The sequence below is a fragment of the Lissotriton vulgaris genome, chromosome 8, assembly GCF_964263255.1.
Source record: "Lissotriton vulgaris chromosome 8, aLisVul1.2, whole genome shotgun sequence".
Lineage (NCBI taxonomy): Eukaryota > Metazoa > Chordata > Amphibia > Caudata > Salamandridae > Lissotriton > Lissotriton vulgaris.
The window spans coordinates 233,347,744-233,371,865 of record NC_141696.1 but is presented as its reverse complement, the minus strand read 5'-3'; the positions used below and the strand labels follow the sequence as shown (position 1 = coordinate 233,371,865).

The 24,122-nt window shown below is 41.6% G+C and overlaps 1 protein-coding gene across 4 annotated transcripts in view; it reads right to left on the bottom strand.

Moving 5' to 3' along the window:
• The window catches only part of GRIK1 (glutamate ionotropic receptor kainate type subunit 1), a 959,769-nt gene that overhangs the window by 179,035 nt on the left and 756,612 nt on the right, over window positions 1-24,122 (bottom strand). For all 4 annotated transcript variants that reach the window (XM_086934009.1, XM_086934011.1, XM_086934010.1 and 1 more), the window contains one exon: window positions 10,963-11,180. In XM_086934009.1, the coding sequence (XP_086790135.1) occupies window positions 10,963-11,180 (218 nt within the window). The remainder of the gene's footprint in view (window positions 1-10,962; window positions 11,181-24,122) is intronic.

Sequence of the window (24,122 nt, the reverse complement as noted above, 5' to 3'; positions counted from 1 at the left end):
ATAACTGTGCATAAGAGCCAGTGAATGTGTGAGTGGCTGTATGGATCATTGTGAACATGTATCAGGGATTGTATAAGAGAGTAAAGTAAATATGTGTTAGTATATGTTTGAATAAGTAAGGTGTGTATAACTGTATAGTTGAGAAAATGGAGGTGTGATTGATTTTTTGCATAACTGACTAGGTGTGTGAGTAACTCCATGGATGAGTGATAGTCTGTGACTGTCTGTTTACACTGATTGTATCTAAGGTTATATTAGAGTCTGAAGAGGTTCATGGTATTATCACATGAATGATATCATCAGTGATGTGATCAGTCATGTCAAATGAGATGTTATCAGTGATTTTATCAGTGATGTCATTTGAGATGTCATCAGTGATGTCATCAGTGATGTCATCAGTGATGTCATTTGAGATGTCATCAGTGATGTCATCAGTGATGTCACTAACCATGTCATGAATGATGTAATATGTGACATCATCAGCAGTGGATTGCGGGTGCGCGATATATAGTTAGTGGAACTAACTATATATGAAATTTCAATGGTTTTGTGTGAGTAAAATAAGGTTTTGAAAAGGCTAATCCCTAACTATATATGGTCTATAACCAATGGTTTTTTCAGTGAATTTTCAAGGTTTTGTAAATGCAAATTCCTAACTATATATGGCCTATAACCTATGGTTTTTTCAGTGAATTTCAATGGTTTTTTAATAGCAAATATCAAAAGCTGTAAAATGTCAAGTACGTGAGAGGTAAAAACTTTTTCGTGTTTATGCACGCTGATGTGCTTTGAACGCTGCCCCCCTCCCCTCTTTTCTCTTAGTAGTACTCTCTCTTTGCAGATAGTGAAGAGTAGTTAACGCAGGCCTTCACCCCCGTTGTAATCCGTCGTGCCTGCTTGTCTCTCCATTTGATTGATTGTTATCCAAGCATTTACTGTTTTAGAATTGATTCTCTTTGGTTCATTCTCTATTTACAAACAAGCACAAAGTCGCAATACTCTGTTTAGTCTTTGCAGATATTGAAAAATCGTGTAAAAAAATTAAATTAATCGAGCAAAATCAGTAGGCCACTAATTGGATCTCTTTTTGACCTCGCTAAAATAGAAATATTAGGAACAACCCTTCATGAGAAATACGAAAATAGTGAGATGAACTGAGCTCCACACCATGAGGGCTGCAAGACAGCTCGGGTCCGTCACCCACCCCGCCCAAAATAACGACAAACCCTATTCAAATATTAAAAATATAGACAACACACCAGCAAAGAAACCGGGTAAAACATTTTATTAAATAACTATTTACATAACTATTTTATACTTTTTATTGCCCGATCCGGCTATCTCAATCGATCGAGCATGAAACTCATGCACTCTGATAGCAAGCGTTGCTACTGATGCTATGCAGACCAAAACTGGTTTTCAGTTTGTACATTTTTCTAGATTTTTCCATCCAAGGTTGGTTGAGTTTGTAGAACGATGGCTTCAGATTTTCAACATACGGTGTGGTGGCGCGGACTGGGAGGGGGCGCTTCGCTCCTGCCCCCTCCCCAAGTAAGATTTTCATACGTGAAAGTACGTTAATGGTTTTGGTCCCTGAGTTGCTTCAATGTCACTGCCATTCTCAAATGGCATAAGTTCTGGATGTTGGGTGCCATAGTTCAGAGTTCTGAGCAGCGCTTGTAACACTGTCTGAAGCTTATTTCCACCTACTGCAGCTTCACTATTCTCAAAGTAAGTGAGTGTCGTTTGTGGACCTGACTGCATTTGAAAACAATGTGATATGGTACCTCCCTAAACCGCTTGATGGAGGCCCCCGAGGGGCGGTGTGATGGCACGGACTCGGAGAAGACGCTTGGCTCCGACCCCCTCCCCAAGTCTTATAGCACCGGTTTAGCCTGAGATCGCCCCCGACATAGGCGGCCGGCTCCCGGGGTCCGGCTGAACTTTTTGCCTTTTGATGACTCTTCTATTCTGGACCTTGTCCCACAATCCGTTTGACCTGAAGACACGCTGTAGTGGGGCGCCCCTTTACCGTTTTAGTTGCCATTCCGCCCGCTTTTGCTACACTGTGCCTCTTCCGCCATTCAGCTGTTTACCGCCCGCTCTTGCGACTACAGCGTCTCGCTCACCATGTAGTTGAGTTGCTCCCGCTCTTGCGATGCAACGATAGGCGACTGCCACAGGACTCTCAAAATGGCGGCCGGCTCTTCAGATTTGGGCGTGGTCCACTAAAATGGCCCTGGGACACCTTGGAACTCGGACGCTTCCCTGATAGGGCTTGGGTCCCATTCTCGAAAGCGTCCCCTCAGCCGTGAAGATTCTACAAAAGTCTTGGGGGCCCCCGACTCCCGCAGGCTTCTGGTGGGGAGCGGCTGCCATGTCTGCTCGTGGAATGGCCACGACGGAGCTACGAGATGGTAGTGCTCTCATGCTGACGCCAGCTTTAGTCTGAAACATCCAGAAACACTGTAGACTACCAATTCGATCAGTTCCGGTAGCGCCCCAACATGACCCGGTAGAGAAGAACTTGCCCTCCCCTCTTTGACTGATGGTTCTTGTTGCCTGTCCCCTCTGTTGTCATTTTACAGAACTTTTTGGACTGCTGAAAGGGGTTGTGTTCCGAACGCTGGTTGGTGGAGACATTTTGACTATATTCTTGACCTACGTTGTCGCGTAATGCGTTATATGACACGCCGCGTTAGCGCACCCGGAAGTGATCCGGGGCGCGGCGCGCAGCGCGTAACGTAAGCATAACAGGTCATGTGACTTGTTAATAAAACTTTTTATTGGTTCATTTTACTTTTGTTATTTTAATAATGAAAAGCTTGGTCATATGACCTAAAACATACGCTTTTTATTGATTTCGAACTTTTTTTTTTATAACATATATGTTATAATATTCCAGGCTAATGTACTTTCCCGGAAAATTTACAACTGTCCTGCAAGTAAAATATATTCCTTTTTCGAGAAAAAGGGCGTTTCTTCGTTCCATGACGGAGCCGTTGAGTAAAAGAGACTCGGCCTGCTGTCTTACTCGCCGATACGCCTGATTATCAGATTCTTATCGATCACTTTATGTTGCAGGAGTAGAAAACACAACTGCCCTTGACCATTTATCTTTACTGCGTTCCTACATATCATACCTTTTATCCGTCATGTAATTGGACTGCTTTATTTCACTTGCCTTTTACTGATTCTAAAACAGTGACTAAAAGTAAAAACTTTACCAATGTAAATACTACTACCATGTTTTGTTTTAAAAACCTTTATTGTGAAAATGTCAGTATACAAATACGGGCCTATAACCACGTGGGCCGGCCACGGAGCAAACTGAAATCGTATATGATGAGGAGACATTTACATTATAGAGGAACGTAACAAACGAGCCATTAGGTTGCAAGAACTAAGGTGTCTAACAGTTGCGGAATCGGTGGACGTACATTTTGTAATTAAAATACGACAGGGCCACTTACAAAAAAGTTATCTAGATATACATTTGCGTGCAAGTACCATGGGTGACGTTAATTCGAACTTTCAATAGTACAGTAATCAATAACACATCAGAACTTAATATCAATAGGGATGTCGAAATATTCAATCAATTCTCGTCCCCGCCCGCCATGAGCATCAAAACTGCATTCATATCTCGTGATATCAACGTTGTTCAACCAGTACACAACAAGGAGTTACGAGTCCCATTTATACCGGCGCCATTTTGGGCGAGGCCGGGCAGGTCCAAGATATAGTCAAAATGTCTCCACCAACCATCGGCCAGACCAGAACCCCTTTCGGCCCTTTATGCTACAAGATGGTGTCTTCCATTCAGAAAATATTGTTGGCAGCATTTTAAAAGGAAAGATAAACAGCCGTTCTCCTAGTGAGTCTCACATTGTTACATTTAGGAAGAATGTTGAAGAGTAATATGTGGAAAATCTGAAGCCATTTTTCTACAAACTCTCAATCAGCCTTGGATGGAAAAAAAAATCCTGAAGAATGTACAAACTGAAAACCAATTTTTGTCTGTATAGCATCAACAACAACACTTGAGTCAGCTTTGTGTCAAGCCGCCATTTTCATTCAATCAATAGCGTCCCCCTGCACACATTCAGGGACCTGGTCGTGTCTTCAGGTGAAACGGATTGTGGGACAAGAAGCAGAAAGGAAAAGGAAAAAAGTTCCGCCGGACCTCGGGAGCCCGCCGCCTATGTCATGGGCGATCTTTGGCCACACCAGGGCAATAGTGAAGCTGCAGCAGGTGCAAATAAGCTTCAGACAGTCTTCAACTTAGTCTGATTCTTATAATAAGTGTGTCGACAACACACACAAGTGAAATTAGGCCTCTCACTTGAATTCATTTGACTTTCGGCGCAGCATTGTAGGATGGCCACACCAGTGCGGCAACTTGCTGGACACAACCTCGGTGCCATCCGGATCTCGGCGCGTTCGAGTCACTGTACCGCAAGAGTGACCGCAACTCAGCTGGACACGCCGTCTTTCGGCGCAGCATTGTAGGATGGCCACACCAGTACGGCAATTTGCTGGACACCACCTCGGTGCCATCCGGATCTCGGCGCGTTGTGCTGCCTTCGGCCTACTGTAGCCGCAAGTGCGGACGCAACTCAGTTGGACGGCGAGTGAAAAGATAAGGGGCGCCGCACTGCAGCCGAGGAGCCTCCATCTTGGGGGAGACGCACAGCCCCCACTGACTGACGCGACCTCACAGGCCATGGGGCGCCCCACGCCGACTTTCGGCGCAGCATTGTAGGATAGCCACACCAGTGCAGCAACTTGCTGGACACTAACTCGGTGCCATCCGGATCTCGGCGCGTTGTGCTGCCTTCGGCCTATTCGCACACCGGTCCTCTACTGACGCCGCCTCACGTGCCAACGGATTTTCTACGCTTTTTGTAGCCCTATGCCGCATAACAGGTCATGTGACGTGTTTATAAAACTTTTCATTGGTTCATTTTACTTTTGGTTTCCTAAAGATGGAAGGCTTGGTCATATGACCTAAAAATAACACTTTTCATTGGTTTAGAACATTTTTTTTTCCCAAACGATGAAAGCCCCACCTTGTTTCTGGATGATTCAGACTGAAGCTGGCGTCAGCATGAGAGCACCACCATCTCGTGGCTCCGTCGTGGTCATTCCGCGAGCAATCATGGCAGCCGCTCCCCACCGGAAGCCTGCAGGAGTCGAGGGCCCCCAAGACTTTTGTAGAATCTTCACGGCTGAGGGGACGCTTTCGAGAATGGAGCCCAAGCCCTAGCAGGCAAGCGTCCGAGTTCCAAGGTGTCCCAGGGACATTTTAGTGGACCAGGCCCAAAACCGAAGAGCCGTCCGCCATTTTAAGAGTCCTGTGGCACCCGCCTATCGCTGCACTGCAAGAGTGGGAGCAACTCAACTACATGGTGAGCGAGACGCTGTAGCCGCAAGAGCGGGCGCAACTCAGCTGGATGGCCGCCACCTGGGGAGGCCCGTTCACGCCGCCTCCCCCACGCCCCCCCCCGGGCCGCCCCACGCCAATTTTCGGAGCAGCATTGTAGGATACCAAAACCAGTGCGGCAGTTTACTGGACATCACCTGGGTGCCATCCACATCTCAGCGCGTTCTGCTGCCTTGGGACTATTCGCACAACAGACCGCTACTGACGAGGCCTCCCCCCGCACCACCCGGGACGCCCCACGCTGTTTTTCTAAGCTGCATTGTAGGATCCCAAAAACCAGTGCGGCACCCAGGTGACATCACCTGGGTGCCGTCCAGAACTCAGCACGTTGTGCTGCCTTGGGACTATTCGCACAGAAGACAGCTTCTGACCATTGTTGCTTTTTTTTGTCAAAAATGTTTAAATGCTTGTTACAGTTTTTGTTCCGTTCGTTATATTTAAAAGTTAATAAAGTTTTATAATCCCACTTTGTTGGAGTGCTATATATTTTTAAAAAATCGGGTGAATGGGGCCTTGAATCGGGTTATTGTCATGTGTGGGCTTTGCAAGTGTACTGCTACAGGATCGGACATTTCAAACTCAAATGCACGTTCTTTTTCTTACCTTTCCGAAGCATGGAGCGCAATAGCAGGCAGAGAAAGGGTGATGCAAGTGTTGAACACTGCCTGGCCTGGGAAGTTGCTGGCAGTGCCCCCCCCCCCCCGCCCGCTCCTGAAAGAGGACACACACACACCGCCGCCCCGAGTACTTCACAGATCTTTAAAAGACCATGCGCTTATTCATGAGGCTTAAATGGTTTATCACCCCTTCTAGAACCTCTGCATCGACCCTCTGACGTTTCCTGGAAAAATTACCACGTAACACAATACCAAGTCTTGTCAGCTGAAACCCCCAAGGAATCGTGGGGCATATTATCAAGGGGGTTTATCTCCGCTTTTTTGGCTTTAAAAGCCAAGAAAGCGGAGATAAAATTATCTCCCTATTACCAAGCTGTCGCTAACACCAGTTAGTGACAGCTAAAAGGAGATAGCGACCATCTTGGGCCCCGCTTTGCATGTCAGTGATATTTATCACTAATGACATGCAAAGTGGGCGTGCCAAGATGTTAGCGACTGGAAACAGTCCCTAACATCGCTATCTCCTATTACCAACTTTTGGAGATATTCGCGCTAAGCGCGAATATCTCCAAAAGCTAACACCTGACCTGAGCAGTTCTTAGCCATGTTATCCAATGGGAGGTGGATAACATGGCTAAGAGCATTTGCTCGATAATGCATGAATATCGCTGACTTTTCAGCGATATTCATGCATTGCGGCCGTTTTTTATCGCATTTGCGATAAACCTTGCTAATAGCAAGGTTTATCTGCGATAAAAATCGCCGATGTGCGGCGATAATTTTTGTCTCTAAACAAGTTAGAGACAAAAATTATCGCTAGTTGTTGGTAATATGCCCCCGGGTTTTTCCTTGCAGAAATCGGGAGGCGGGAGACTAGCACTGAAATCAGTAGTCTCACGCCTGAATCGGGAGGGTTGGCATGTCTGGATTCTCTACAGCTGGGGCCATAAACTACATCCGCAGGGCTAGGTGATAGCCTGGGACCGGCCTGGCATCTAAAATGGCTGCCGTGCACAACAAAATTGTGGCATTGGAAAAAAGGCAAGATGGCGCAGACAATGTTTATCAATAAGGATTCATTTATAACAAAATATTTTATCGCACTGACAAATTGGCGGACAACACTTCCTGATTTCCATCGAATCGAACGTTAACAGACGTCACGCAGCAAAAAAAAAAAAAGCTCACGCACAGCCGCTGGAAGACATGTATCAACATATATGAGCCTCCTCAGCCACCCTCAGAAAACATAAGGGATTAGGATACGTCTCCCGCACCCCCTTATACCTAGTAATTTAATTAAAACGAAACACAAAATGGCGAATTCCCGTTTCGCTACCAGTTTGCGACCCGGTTCGCGGCCCGTGAAGCGCTTCTACCGTGAAAAATATTTTTATTTTTATTTTCCCCACGGGACCCTTTAACCCTTTCGATGCTGATGACGAGCTCAGCTCGTCATCACCCAAAGGTGTCGTGTGCTGATGACGAGCTGAGCTCGTCATGAACAAATGGCATCAGTGGTTTTCCAGCACAGGGGGGGAAAACGCCCAGCAGCCATGTGGTTAATAACCCCAACAACATTCCTAGGGGGTCAAGAGGGGTATACCTTGCCCCCTTTCATTAAATTCCCCCTTCGTTTTTCACCTCTTCTTCTCTCTCGATCCTACCGAGAGATAAGATGGCGGCCGCTCCGGACTGTTTAGAATGTTGACAGACACCGGGGAGCCAATCAGCTTCGCATCGCAAAGTTCCGTTTCGCGAAAAGTAAGCGGACCGGAGCGCAGCCCGGAGCGCTGTTACAGATATATATCTTGTTTTGAACGTTAATTTCTCAAAATCCACTGGAGCACATATATTGAGACCTAGCAAAGGCACATCGGGCTAACAGTCCCTACAATTTTGCCAAGTTTCGTGCAAATCCATTCAGCCGTTCGAGCTAAAAGTGAGGCCAACCGCCCTATGGAAATTAACATGGGGAAAACGCGTTTTGGGACCCCCCTTTTTTCTCGGCCCCCCCTTGACGAAACCCCCCCAAATTTTCAAGAGCTGCTCAGAAACAAAATGTGCCATTTTCCTGAAAATTTCAGCCGATTCCGTTCACAAACGCCAAAGTTATTAGACATAGAATTTTCAAAAGTTCCATAGACAAAAAATCCTAACTATATATACCTACTGGCGAGACGCCAGTAGGTAATATATATATATATATATGTATTTATTACTAAACACTCTCTACTAACCTCTTTATGAGATTAGAGAACAAAGCACACAGTATTAAATCACTAGCAAAATACACAGTGGGCTCCAGGGGGAGACCAAACCATATACTAAGAAAGTGGTATAACAACCACGACTTGACTAGAAACAGTGCCTAGAGCACGTAGAATCACTGGGACCCCAAGGAACCACCCAAGGTAGTGACACAGGGGACCCACGGAGGATGGATGCAGGGTGAGAACACAGTTGCGAGCTCCGTACAACTCTATGGGAAAGTCGCTGTTGGATTTTTAAAGATTAAGGTTACTTCGGAGAGGACTTTGAGCAAACCCTTTCAACCATAGAAGGTTCTAAGGCCAGCACCCTTGGGAGCACTGCAGTACTCGTGTTACCTAACCCAGGGAAGCCGGGTGCATATGTGTCAAGTGATGTCGGGAATCTTCGTTGTTTTCAATGGCGTGATGTTGAAAAGTGTCCGGTGGAATTAAAGCCTGGATTTGAGGTAAGAAGAACCTGAAAGCAGAGGGGACAGAGTCTGGATCACTTCAGGGTGACCAGGGGCTTGGTAGACGAATGCCCACCGATGTCGGGTGCTACAGGTGAGATGATGCGATGCTTGACTCTGCAGCCACAGGGACCAGGAGATGTTGATGATGACCAAAGTCTGAAGGTGAGCTGTCCCACAGAGAATGTCGAGTGCTGGGGGGTCAGTGTCCAGATTGAACACCAACAGCCTTGGCAACTGCAACCCACGTGGTCAGAGGTAATCAGCTTCGGTGAGGGCCAGCAAGGTCCTGGGGACTCTCCAAGCTATGGAGAGTCAGGGTACATCTGGAGAAACCAGGAAAGCCCACAGAAAGTTAAAGTTACATTCACAGGGACCCACAGACCAATGGACCAGGGATCGCAATGGGACCTCAAGAGGAATCACAAAATACCAGCCCACGGAACACTGGTGGAGTGTACTTCCCCCGCCAGTTACTGGCTGGGAAGTATGATTCCGAAATGTTTGACACCAAAAACGACATGTTTCTAAGCAGTAGTTTTAAAGTTAGCATTTACCGCGAGGTTATAGTGCACTTCAACGTATATGGTTGACTGCATCACACACAACCCCGGAAAATAGGTTCCGAAGGCTGCAGAAGGCTCTGCTCATGCAGGTGCACCCTCTGACATAAAACCCAGCACCCTGCCTTCAGGATTGATAAGGCCTGCCACAGTGATGACTGATAGGTTTATATTTGCAGTGATATATGATAGATATAGTGAACCTATTATACCATATGCTAGGGACTTACAAGGGTACCCCCAAATCCAATCTGGAGTGTACCTAACATACATGCAATCAATTTAGAGGAGAAAGCAGCTAGGCTGGGGTCCTGGATAGCAGGATCTTAGCCATACTAAGTCGAAAACAGTGAAACATCAGCAAAAAATGGGGGTAACTATAAGAAGCAGATCCTACTCTCCTACACTCAGTATTGTTTCACAGAGGGCCTTGGGAAGGTTCTTTGCTTTACCCTTTCCAAGATGGCAAAACTTCCTATTCCTTATGTTTCCTTTCCCCTATCCAAGATGGCAAGTGCTTATTTTCTGTTACATCACTTCCTGTAACATCAATGTGTGCCTATGGGTACTTAAGGTGCTGAATCCTTCATTGCTTCAGGTTGCAACACTCCTTACTCCTGCTATTGTGGCCTCGCTCCTTTTGATGACCTTTGCTCCGGCTTGGTGTATTTCTGCTCAGTTGGCGCACTTTTGTTTTAGGTTGGCGCTTCCTGTTCCAGATTGAATTATTTTTTACCTCCTATTTGGAATTCTTGCCTTCTACTCTCCACTACTAACTGGTGTTTGCTATTATTTGTGGGTGCTTTCCTTCCTTTCTGTTCCTGGAGTCTCTGCCTTCAACAGAGGTTTTTCCCCCCATGGGACTTTTTTTTGGAAGGCACAGTCTGCTCTGACTTTTCATTGTCGGCAGCACTGTGGCTATCAGAAAGGGTCGCTCTTACCTCGGGCCGACCAGAACCCTCGAGAAACGAAGTCGAGAACCTCTCCAACACGCCAGAACTAGTAAGAACATTACAAGTAGTGACACATAGTGCAGTTTACTAGGGACCTACTAGTAAATCAAATATGTCAATCATGGAGAGCCAATCACAGATTCAATTTACACAGGGAGCACTTATACTTTAGCACTGGTCAGCAGTGAGAAAGTGCCCAGTGTCCTAAAACCAGCTAAAACAAAATGCAGCAAACAGCCAAAAAACTGGAGGCAAGAGCAAAAAAACGGGAAAAACATGGCAAAGATGCCGAGTCAAGCACTGCTGAGACTGGGATTCCCAGGGTTCAGTAGTAATTCATAAGAGGTCATCAGTAGTCAAAAGGTTATGAACCTCTGCCTTACCTCAGGACCTTCAGGGTACACAAAATAATAGTTACAGTTGGATTGTATAGAGTGCAGCAAAAGAAGTGGGACTGTCCACATGTCTGGTGCACCAAGGATGAGCTAAGCAAATGCTTGCATGTCACAATGAATTGATTGAGACATAGGTGGACAAGTCTATTCAGTTACTAAGATATTAACATGGAAAGCTTAGAGTAAATTTACACATGAATTCAATATACAAAATGTATACATTTTGGCAAATGTTTCAAATCAACGTGTAGTTCAGCTATTTTTACCTTGAAGAATGTCATGGTCGATCCATCCCTGACGGCGCCATACTCTATCTTGGTTTGTTTCGCCAAATCATCCGCCGAGTCTATAGGGGATTCCATGCGCTCCACAGTGAGGAAGGCCGCTAGGTTGGCAGTATATGACGATATTATGATCAAGGTAAAGAACCACCATATGCCTCCCACTATCCTGGTGGAGAGAGCTTTGGGCATCAGCTCTGAGCCTGTTACAGGATCACCAAGGCAAGAAAGAGAATTAAAACACAACATACGTCAAAGCATGCTCTCAACATTGCACCCTGCATAAAGCTGAACATGTAATTATACATATGTGGTGTGTTTCTGAGCTACTAGAGGAGATGCAGAACTATTTACTCACAGTTTTTACAGCTTGGGAGGGTATTCGTTATATGAACACTTCAGGGTGTCCCATTTTGATTGGTCTCACACTTTTTCAATCTTTTTTATATGCTCTTCTTTACCCACCATTTGTATTCCTAAAATATGTGGCCTTCTCGTGTCTGGTGCCATTCTGTTTTGTTCTGTTTGGTGAGGCTTTGAGATTTCAGTGCCCTCCTTCTGAGTACCTTATCTTTATACCCAGATACCTAAAAACTTAGATCATCTTTTACAGACTTCAACCAATTCTCTTGGTTTTCTAAATGATTTGAATCAACAAAATATATAGATTGACTCTGAGAATAATAGGACAATAATTTACTTCATTCTGTAAAATGAAAATGAAGGTGGTGTAATTCTGAAAGAAACTTTGAGATGCCCGATCAGAATGACTGACTAATAAGATATCGGACAGCCACAATGCTCAGCCCTGGCTTACTTCTTCTCTGGCATTTCCTATTCCAAGAAACCATTGAATAAGGACAGGGTCAAGGTGAATGTACAGCTGTTTGATATGTATTAATTCTAATTAGATGCAGATCTCTATCTAAATTTTCTGTCTATTAATGGAACCTAACCCCTTACACATATCAGGCTTGTGACTATGAAGCAACTTTTCTTAATTATCACTTATATGGGCTAAATGTAATGAGGCAACGTTTGCGAAAAATATCACTTTGATATCATTCCGGGTTATGGTTTACAGTCATTTGGAATAAGCGTGCATAGTGTATCTAGGAAGTACAAAGATTCATAAGTGTACACCTTCACTTATAGAGATACATTTAATCACAAAGATCAAATCTAGCTAGCTGATAGAGTTGTTCATGTGTCCAAGTTGACCATTTTGGTCATGACAGAAGTTACTGCTCACAGCACCAAAGCTTCATTTCAGATCGCTCTTAAATGTGTTAACTTTATTGTAGAAACTAAAGACTATTGAAGCAACAATGAATTAAAAAAAAACTGTTCCTAATTATGCACAGTGTGGCACCCATGATCGACATTCCGCCATGTTAGAAGTTTTTATGGGGCCTTGATAAAAGCCACCAGTATAGCGCACACATGTCACAAACAACTGTGCTATATGCTAGTTTTAGCCATGTTAGGTGTCATGAATTAAAAGGACACTTTTCTTTCAAAATCTATTAATAGATTTTGGAATACAAGTGTAGGGCCATGAAAAGGCCTCGGCCTGGGGAATAATGTCTAATTGTACCCCCCTTCTAACTATCCTTTGGACTCCAAGTTGCACCATTATTTGAAATGATTAAGCAAGTGAGAATAGAACATTATATTGGATGAAGAGACATTTCCTGATAAAAATGGAAAGTGATATCTCCTTTCTGTCTGTCGAGTGGCCTAACGATGGTCCAGTGAAGGACTGAATAAGGTAAATTTTAAGGATATCCACCCAATATATATATTTAAAAGCAATGCATCGAAAATGGCAGTCAATTGCATAAGGAGTAGGTATCTTGAAAATCTGATAAGACTTTTGAAGAATGACCACTTTGTACAACTATCCCGTGTAAGAAGTGCAAACCCAAACCGAAACTAACATATCAAGTTCCGAACCTCAGCACTTCTGTATTTACGGGAACATGATACTAGAAGTATCCAATTGATGGATGCATTCAAAGAATGATGTGGAAACCTTGAATTTCATAAATTAAGTATTAAGCTAGCCAGGTTCCATCGCAATGGACACGGACATTTGGGGACTTGCAAAAGAAATTGAATGATTTCCACATTCCCTTTTATAGAAAAGTAAAAATCTTGATCAAATAATTTCTGAGAAGATCATGCACTGATGAATGGTAAAAATGTAAAATAGTTTATTGGTTTTTACTACACTTAATGATTTCGGGACAGAGGTACATATTTAGGCTTTTTAACCATGGAGCATTATAACTTTCAAATATCTTATACTTCATATTTACTGTGTTTTTAAATGGCTGGTGTGTTTGGTTCCTCTATTTGTCTTCCATATTGGACATTCTAGTTGGAATAAGATTACAAATATCAAAAAACTGGTTATTTATGTTCATATGCATAGCCTAGATCAATAAAAGAAATATTTGTATAGCTGCAAATCTAGAAATGGAAGTGTGTGCATTATTTGTGGTATTCATATATAGGTTTATGTAAAAGGTGTCTATTCTAGAAGCAAACAATGTATACTCTCAAAATCTCTACTTTGTACCTTGTCTAGTGCTAGCAAAGCCAAACAAATCAAATACTATAGGGTTCTTAAGAGCCCCTCTTCTATAACTGGACAACAACATAGTAATAAGAAAAGAAACTCTCTTTCTACAAGTGATATATATCACTTCACTCAGGGAAATGGAATAAAGTTGCCTGCTGAAATATTCTTAACCACTACTGCACTGCGCAAATTTTTGCTCTGTGCGGGGGTTTTATTGAGAGGGTGGGATTCGGACGGCCTCTGGCTGTCTTCAGCACATGCCCACCGTGACATCAGACGGCCAGTGGCTGTCCGAAGCACACAAGGGGTTAAATAGTGTGTGGCATTAAAGTTGTATCCATGTTGCCTGTCTTGAATTTAAATTTCTTTAGAGGTTGCATATCCCTAAAACTGATTTTGGGGAATGAAAGTGATGTCATCATGCTAAACCAAAATGTGGAATTCATGCACAAATACCTGCTCAAGGCAACCCACAGCTAAGCCAACATCAAACACATGTCAGGATTGTCTCTGGCTAAGCTATCATGAACACTTGCTCCAAATTGTGAAAGCAAAAGCAAATAGATACTATTTTTCCAACACAATTAACATCTGAGCCAATTCCGGAAAGACATACCATGATTATTATAATGCCTAATGTAAAGGAGTGGTAGAATCAGGAGAATGGGTAATATTTCAGTAGCTAGCGGCAGAAAGGCAGCATCATCTCATAAGCTCCATGGGTGGGTGCCACACATGTGTGCTGAAGCACCACTGTTCAGTGCAATATAGAAACATGACTTTTGGGAAAGGTGTGACTGCTCATGACCAAAATCAGGATTGGCAATATTTTAAGCCTCCTTGATGAGGCAGGCTTTTTTCATTTTTATCTGTTCTTGCAGCCATTATGGTGGAAGATGCAGATGCTTTCAGAGATGCCGAAATCTTCAGTAGGTCCATAGTTGAATTTTTAGAAGGAACACATGGATTAAGAGTTTGTTATGACTTAAAAATCACATAATACTGCTATGAGGTAAAGTTTGCGGTCTCCAGACCATCTATAGCAAGTTTCAGGATTTTCAGGTCTTCCTTCTAAAGGGTATATATAGCTGTGCGACACCAATAGGAGCCATGACCAAATATTTTTTAAGACAGTTTTAACCTTAGCTTTAGATGCTAAAACATGAAAAGAACACAGTAGAAGGATGATTAGGCTATTAATTTATTCCACACACATTTCTTGTCGAACATGCACCGAGCGATTAAAATGAAATAGAAGATACATGGCCTAACCATTCAGTGCTTCTTGATACCAAACTAAGGAGTCTGAATCTATAATGAGCAGGAATGTCATGTTCACTTTTTTGGATACAGCAAGCCCTAATGAGATGGATGCTAAAGAATGTGCCTTAACGATAGAACTGGTGTTTCTGGTAAGCACTTGTGACCATGAGACCATGACAGTAATGCACGCCTTGATGGTCAGTTAAAGGATGGCAGTCAGAACGCTTCTCGCAGTTATGATTCACCGTACATACACTCTGGCTCAGGGTCAGACCATGCCGTGCTGACATTTAGAGCATCACACTACATCTCTCATGTTTGTTGTGTGACATACCAAGTTACTTCGCCAATGAGTGTTAAGGTTTTGGTGGAAAGCCCATATCACTGCCAAACCTAATGGTCAGTGATTGTGTGTCAAATGTTAAAGGTCTGGGACCTAACTCATGAACAACTTGGAAAGACACCTCTCTGCAATTAGAACAAGAACACAGTAGGGCTGATAACAGCCAAAGGGCAAATAAGCCCAGTAATAGATATGGGTATGGATGTTCAGATGCATATAAACCTGAGTGCTTAGTAAATATCATGTCTAGAACCCAGTCAGTTAAGTTGAATCTGACTAACACGCTGCAGAAATTGAAAATGCACATTTATTCTTTTGGTTGTACTGTGGCACTTTCCCTGCTTAAAACTATCACCATGCCTGTTTGTCATGGTGATGGTACACTATAAGCTCATCTGAACGGTCTGCAGGATATTCTGAGTAAGTATGGCTGCATCTCTGTCATGCCATTGGGTATACGAACTGGCAGAAAATATGCAACTATGTGATTCTATAATCTTAACAACACTCTAGTACCAAAACAGAATACATTTTCATTTGAGGTCAAAGATTTGAAAATGGATAGGCAGAACTGGAAGAGGAAGTAAGAAAGAGGCCAAGGCCTTACTGCCAGGATGTTGCAATGGTAATAACCTGAAATCCGCCAATCAGCTTGATAAGATGTAGCAATGCACTATCGAGTTTGTGAAAACAGAGTAGCTAAGAGGGAACATCACCCCAACCCAACTTTAGACAAGTGTATCCTAACAAATGTTACCTGCCAATCTGTGGTCTCAATACTGAGAAGCTGGATATAAACTATTGCGAGATTTTTGCTATTACATTTTTGACTCATGTGGACTCCTCAGATGCAATATTAGCCATCAGGAGAAGATTTTTACATTAAAAACTGTAATGCCTTTTTGCAAGTGATGATATCCTAGTAAGGGAAGGCCAAACCCTCCTGAACAGTTCTGGGCTGTGAGTTGTAGTTTGGACTAGAGGCTTCTTCAGTTCATTTAAGATCAGAAGGCCTGAGTTCAGATTATCACAATGTTGATTTCATCAAGAATGCAACAGCTCCTAGCATCACCTCTGTAGTATGCATTTTGCAATGCCTGGTAATTGAATGTGGCTACTTCATTCCAAATCTCAACACATTCACCCAGGCACTGAGGGAGCTGCTTAAAGCAATTATTGAGTGCACATGGGATGTACACAAACAGTTTTGAATGTCCATACATGAAAAATGCTCTGCTAGTGAACAGCAAAATAGTGTGCTCTAACCCTGTCAAGGAAATAAAGCTGATCCTTGACACTAGACAGTGTTGTCTAGAAGCTGTACTAATGCAACAGTCCATGGACAATAATGACCAGTGCATTCCATTTGTTAGTTGAGCACTTAAGTCCACTGGGAGGAGGTATTCACACACTGAATTTGAAGTAGTTGCCAAATTGTGTGGGTAGCAACACCTTCAAGTGTATCTCCATGGCCCTCAATTTACAGTGATCTTAGATCACAAGCCAGTTTCACAGGTTCTACCAATAGACAGATTGTGCTTCATCTACAGAGCCTAAGTTCCACAGTAGCCTAATTCCCTAGAGCAACAAATCAGGTTGCTTTTTTGTCCTGTCACCTTTAAGAAGCAATCTAGGTTGAAATAAAGGGGGCGAAAAGAGTGAGGTTAAGATTTGTTTTTCAGTGGACAGAGGCTTCTGAAAGCAATCACTTTCTTTGTTCATGCGTAAATGGTTCAATCTAGTTTTCAAGACCAATAATTTCAATTCTTTTTAGGAATCACATTCCTGGGATGGAGCTTCCACTGAATGCATTTGTCGATGTCACACAACAGATTTCACTGTCAGAAGGTGACCTGCTGCTAAGAGAACTAGCATGCCTGATGAAGACCAGTGCATGATCAGTAAATTAAATAGTGCCCTTTTATAGAGGAAATGGTGGATAATGTAGTGACTTTATGTGTACTTTGCCATGTTGCTGGGCCAGAAGATCAATATATTCCACATATTTCCTGGCAAAGAGTCCAACCCCTGGCAAAGGATGTTAAGAGACTTACATTCTCTTTTAAATAGGCAATACATTCTTGTGGTAATTAATGAATAGTTAAAGTATTGGATGACTTCATACAGTCAATAGTAGTTGATGACTAACTTCCTTATATAGAGAAAATGCTAAGAGTATATGGCCTACCAGAATACATGCTTTTTATTTCAATGATATGGGGTTCTACTATTCCTTGCCACAGTTAGGCCCTAGGGTGACCAGAAGGCCTGGGGTGTGGAACAATGAGTCTGGATAGTTTTAAATAAAATACATATGCCTAGCACAAAAAATGGAACAAAACATTCATCAAGACAAATAAATGGCCTTTTTTAGATGTCTCATTGTTACTTCAACTCCCAAATTCATCCACCAAGTGTCTCTTCATTTTACTCGTTTATAATCAGCCTATGACCTTCAGGATACTAGATCACATGTTAAAGGTGCCTAATCAACTGGAAGACTGTGTTATTGAAGAAGATTGGCAAACGCGGATAGAACTTTTAAGAAAGGCATGCTTGCTTCCTCTCTCGCTTACTCAGGCTGATGACGATAGCAGCCTGCTTCAAGAAAGTGGACGGAATTTCCTACATCTAGTTTAGTTCTTCAGCAAACAAAAAAAAGTGTTTATCACTGTTTTTGTGCACTGAGACTCAGAAGAATATCATTAACTGCACATGTAATAACATGACAGGCAAATGACAATAGAAGGTTCAGTCTGTGATGTGCCCAATGCAAATATTCATGCTTACCAATTCCCTCAAAATAAGGTGCAGTGGAAGAACAGCTTTCTGAGATTATATACAATAAATTGCAAAGTGTGAATTTAATAAGCTGTGTTTTATCCAATATTTGTTTGCTCTCAAGTTGTTGGAGGTAAAAGGAAACCAAGCCTAAATCACTTTTATAGACTTTTATATGAAGATGGATTATGCAGTTCTCAATTCTCCCAACCTTCAAGCAGCTCGTGTGAGACTGTGAGACTGAAAAAATTAGTTTAGAACAAAGTTCTCTCAAGAGTCGTGTCTCCAAGCACCTCTGATTTGACAGAGATAACTTGCACTCATGATGACTTGTGGGAGGATGTTTCAGAAAGTCTTTTGAATCACAATATGTTTTTCTTTTAAGTTCTGTCTTTAAATAACAGGGAATCTTAATATCTACTCCGAAATATAATTTGACCATAATATTATGGTCAAAATCTAGTGACTGCAAAAATACAGAGGGGCATAATATAAGTATTTTGTTTTTTATTTGTGTCAATACTATTGATGTTTACATATTATTTACTAAAATATTTTGGAATTTAGTATAGATATTTTTAATGTTGTACTTTTGAATCATGCCGTTTAAATTGGATCATCGTTTTATGAGGTTTTTAAAATATGTTTGACCTTAAACTGTTTACTGAATGATGCAGTATACTTTGCGCTGTATGTCTAAAATGAACTATGGGAATGCTATTTAAAGATACTTCAAAGGGATGATTTCGAATTTACTATTTTATTTTGTACAAGTCACTTTCACCACTGAGGTGACAACATGACAACAACTAGACAAAACAGACAGTTAAATATTTTAAGGCTGCTTTACTCTTGATCAACAATATGTTTTTGACTTTCTTCAAACTAAGGTCCTCTGTGATCCCTTTGATGAAATATTTGAATTCTGATCTACAATGTATAGGTGTTGACTGCAAAACATCTTGCATCAGTGAATACTTTCTTAACATATAGAACTTTCATGAGCAGGGCTGTAGATGAACAGAATGGATCTACTGGTTGCTGTGTCTGAAAGCAGGTGCCGGATGTCAAAGTGGCTTTCAAATGGGTACTTATTCTACAGGTTTAGGAGTAATATGTTATTTCTTTCAGAGCCATAACAATTTATTATTTTATTTTGTTTATTTTTAGACGTTTTCTATGGCGCTGTCAAGAACCAAAGGTATCAGAGCTCTTTACAGGAGGAGCATAGTATATAATCAACAGAAGCATTGAAAACGTTTGATAAATAAGTACTTTAAGCACCATTTTTATATAATCAGAATGGAGCAGGAATTGCAATATGTTTTTATCAGAATGCCTGTAAAGTAGTCATATGTACTTTAACAGAATTGAATAGGAATAAGCTAAAGACTGGCATTCAGTGGCACACCAGTCTTTTGACTGCAGTAGCTGGTGAGTGATTGCAACTCAATGTTGGGACACAGGAAATCATTCCGATATTTAAGATCACCACTTCAGTTTTATTTCCACTTAAGTTCTGCCTGTTTAGATGCATCTATTCTTGCAGAGTTTGCATGAATTGTTGAACTTGCATTCTTGTGTTCCCCTTGTATACATGTCATCTAGCAAGAGAATTCAATGCACCTGAGTATGGCATGACCTCAAATGAATGACTGAGCATAGCCATCAGTCATAATTAAAGAATTTAAAAAAAAGCAATAATGAAAGGGTTGATACTTGTGTCACCACATTGGAGTTTTGTTGTGTCAGTAACTGAAAAGTAATCAATTATAAACTTCAATTATGAAAAAGTCATCCTAAATCCCAATACTTTCTGTAACATGGTAAAGAGGACCGGATGGGTAATAATGTTGAATTCTGCCTAAATGTTTACAAGTACAAGTATATGATCGTCAGTCATCATCCAAATAACATGTGGCAAATCTCTACAATGATTTTCATATAGATTATTATACTACACAAAGGTATTTAACTGAGCTGCAATTGTTCTTTCAAATGTTTTCGGAGTAAGGACTATTCTGATAGTCCTAATACATATTTGTACCTCAAATTAAATAGCATTTTTTCTTTTTTAGCCTCAGTGACATGACTGCTTGATTCATGCCAACTGTGGCTCAGGCTACTTTCAGAGAGGCAACAAGAATATAGGCAGATCCTAAAAAAACAGTGATACCTGAATATCACTGGTAGACAAGTTTCCAACTTTGTACATGTCATGGAGGTTAAGAGTTTACATAATTGAATTTCAGAGACTGATAAAACTATTGTCTGTTACATCATCAATATAATTTTAACTAGACTCAATAGGGTCAACTTTCCAGTTGTCTTCTTGTTGATATTATACACCTTGGCCATAGAGAATGACTTGATCATCCACCCGTCCAATGGATATATGTACTGCTATAGATGGTGGCCTTCTCAGAGATAAAGAGGAAGTCTATGGTATGTTCCTATATTGGGCTTGGCAATGCTATAATCGTTTAAACTAAATGCTTGCAAAGGTTTTAACTTTGCCGCCCACAAAGTCAGCATAATTCAAAGAAACAATGCTTTGGCTCAGCTAAGTGAAGTTGCCAGTTTCTTCTAATGTGAAGATTTGCAGGTCATGGTCTATAGTAATGGGCTGCTTTTTAGCAGCATGATGTCTTATCTGTAAAAAGAAGGGCATCTTGGGGTTGGAAAATAGCCACTAATTAAAAGGTGTGGTGGGGATAGGGAGGAGGATGGAGCACCAATGTATGGGAGGTTTAGAATAATTATTCAATTTTAATACAGGAATATTTTTATGGTGAAATGATAACATGACTGCAATTATCTCATCAATTTGCATGATCATTAAGGGTGGGTGAAACTGCATAACTTGTTTCCTGGAAAAAATTCTGTATGCCTAAAAAGGTGTTGCAACATCACAGTATTAATCTGAATTGTGGTTTGCTTGTATATTATATGACAATTTTCATAAGAGCATGCACTTTGAGTAAAAAAGTCTTTCAAGATACTGGCTGGAAAATGCCACAACACACATAAAGCCTCTGCCTTCTACGCATCTTTTGTACACAAAAATAAGCAAAATTGCATACATTTAAATTTTAAAGTAAGTTTGGGAAACCTACGAAAACCAGAAATTGTTCAAATTTTGCCAGTGTAATTAAAATTTCCAACAGGCCTAATTAATGCCTTAAATACTTTGCAGTTTTCTGGACCCTGTTGTATTGGGACATTCTGCATGGTGACACAGCAATTCAGTACCACAGTACATGTGTTCAGATCCTAAAATGTCATTGATAAAATTGGTGTCACCCAATTGGTCCTGTAAGGCCATAGTAGATGGAGCAGAATATGTACCAATGGAATGGGAGATAAATGTCACCTATAGTCTACAGTGTGCTTTTACATAATTCATACATATTACAAAAAAAATGACTATCTTAAGAATCACTGTGCTCTAGCTATGCAGCTGTTTAAAGGCAATGTGGTAACAGGTAGCAAGACAAAATGCCAGTGCCATGTAGGAAAACATATTTTAAATATCAATAAGTCACCCAAAAGTACATACTGTAAGCCCAAAAGGGAGAGTGCTTAATATATAGAAGAGTGGCATACTATATAATTAAAAAGTGTGCCCTCAAAGTGACTAAATGCTTAAAAGCTTTCATTGTGGAGGTCCAGCTATATTTCAAACAGGACTGCCCTTGGTATAATTAAAATATATAATTTCCTATATCTGCCTAGGAAAATGTCAGTAAAGTAATTCTCATTTATTTCTTACTTAATTTTCAAAAACTGACTTAGTAGTGGAATCAGATTTTTGATAAACTACGTGGAAAGTAACTTTATAAAAGTGTACTTAAGGCTTCTGAGACAGAACTGGTGTGAAATCAGCTCTACCGATCACCATATCTCCAGAACTGAGAACAGAATACAATTCCTTGAGTAGGAGAGTTAATGACCCTGGCTTACAAGACAATGGCTATTATCTGAGTCCAAGGAAGACAGGAGACAAGGTAGTGTTAACTGATTATCCCAATGCAGGGATTGGCTACGTGGGAGTGGAAATGGACATCTGGCAGAGCAAGGGACAGCCTTAGCACTACCTTTTAGACTTTGAGATGCCAAGAAGGGCTACTCCTATAATTCACAGGACCCTCATAGACAGCCAGGCTTTAATAATAGTGGGGGAGAGAACCAGTTTGAATCTTTTTAAGTAGGAGGAGGTCTTATCTAAATCCGAAAGTTGCCAAGAAGCTAAAGATAGGCCTGTCTGGTGGCAAAAGGGTTGAGACGTATTGAAACAGGGACTCATGGGTAGTTTTATAGTAGGGCACAGAGGATATGCTGCAAATGGAGATAGCAGGACTGCAAAAAATTAGTAAGGATTGTGTGGCAGAATTCCTCCAATCACTGGCCAGTGTACGGTATACATCTGGCACCTCAACCACCACCACCACTCTGTCTGTACAAGAAGTTCCTTCTAGTAGTACATTTTTTACTCGTGGCTACTGCTGGAATAATAGGAATAGGAAAAATCACTTGAGGGCCCAAGAATCTCTGAATCCTACTGCTGTCAAAGGGTAACATGGGTGGCCTCCTGTTTGCCTACTTCAGGGACACAAAAAAACAGAAGGACTCCTAACTCTAATAAAGAACCTGCTTCCCATAGAGGACTGGACCCTGCTTGAGACCTGACTGAAAAGAGATGCCTAGAAGACTGCCTTAATGAATTAGAGACACACGGGCTGATCAGAAGGAACTTTCCCAGACCCCTGCAAATTAAGGCCTGATTTAGAGTTTGACAGATGGGTTATCCCAGCATAAAAGTAATGGATATCCTGTCTGCCTTATTGCAATACAAAAGGATATAAGGCACTTGTACTAAGGTGGTTGTGATATGCGTCACATATGTGACAGAATAATACATCTTCTAAACTCTTAACTAAGGCCTCAGTAACCTTTTAGACCTCTTGAGGACCAGAACAATGAGTTGAAGTATGCCAACGGAGGTCACACCCAAAGAGGGCAAGAAAAACTGGTTTGTCACACACTCAGCATATTCCTACTGATGTGTGAAACTTGTGTAGTTTGCTGTACCATAATAACGTGAAATTACTGCAAAAGTGATTAAAATTATGCATATTTATACGAAATCCATCTCACACCCAGAAAAATACCTGAACAGCCCATTCCGGAAAAAATTCACCTTGAAAATGTAACTTCAAGTTGATTTCTGGTCTCTCACATTCAAAACACTGCTGCCTGCATTTGGATTTGTAGTTTCCTGCTCATCATGACCTTAACAGTCCACTTGGGTAAAAAATCTACCCGAAATGTTTGTTGACCTCCTGTGGTAAAAGAGCTGCTGCTCGTGTTCCAAATACTGCGGCTCATGTTTGGATTTGTCATTTCATGCTCAAAATTACCCGAACGGCCCACCCAGGTAAAACAGCTACCTGAAATGTTTGTTGACTGACAGTGTTAAAAAGGAACTGCAGCTTGTGCTAAAAATTTACCCGAATGTTACATTTTGTGTTACAATTTCTCCCCAAACATACGTCTCGCTTTAGAACGTGCTGTAGTGACGTAATCTCTGTAAATTTGCATAGATTTCACTATGCAAAATTACCAAATGATACCAATTACACTGGCATAATTATAATTTTTCCCAGGCCTACTTATTACCACACTGAAAATTGGTTCAGTGGGACCTTTTGGTTAAGGTATCTATTCTTGTTGAACCTGCCTAGATACAGCCGGTGGCCTTGTCCGAATGGAAGTCACTTAGTCTGAAGGCTGCAAATCTATACAACCAACTCTCGACAGAAGCGAAATCTGACTTTACCCCGCTTAGAGCTTTTGCTACCAAAACCAAAGGATTCAGTGGGAGTCTAATGATGTATTAGCCACAGACTTTGACTCTGCTACACTGGAAGATTTTCACTTCAATTTCAGAGATAAAGTTTGATAGAAAAATCTTTGTTAGGGAGGACCCACTTGATGTACCTGACCTCCAATCTATTGTGCGTGGCCTGAAACTGCACCTAGGTTCCAGTCACCACTAGCTGTTGCTTTCAATGGTGCTTTACTTTCTCTAGGCATTTTTTGCCTTAAAACTTTAAAGCAAATCATACTTCTGGTTCCCCTTATCCAATTTTTATGATCTTGGCGTCTTTT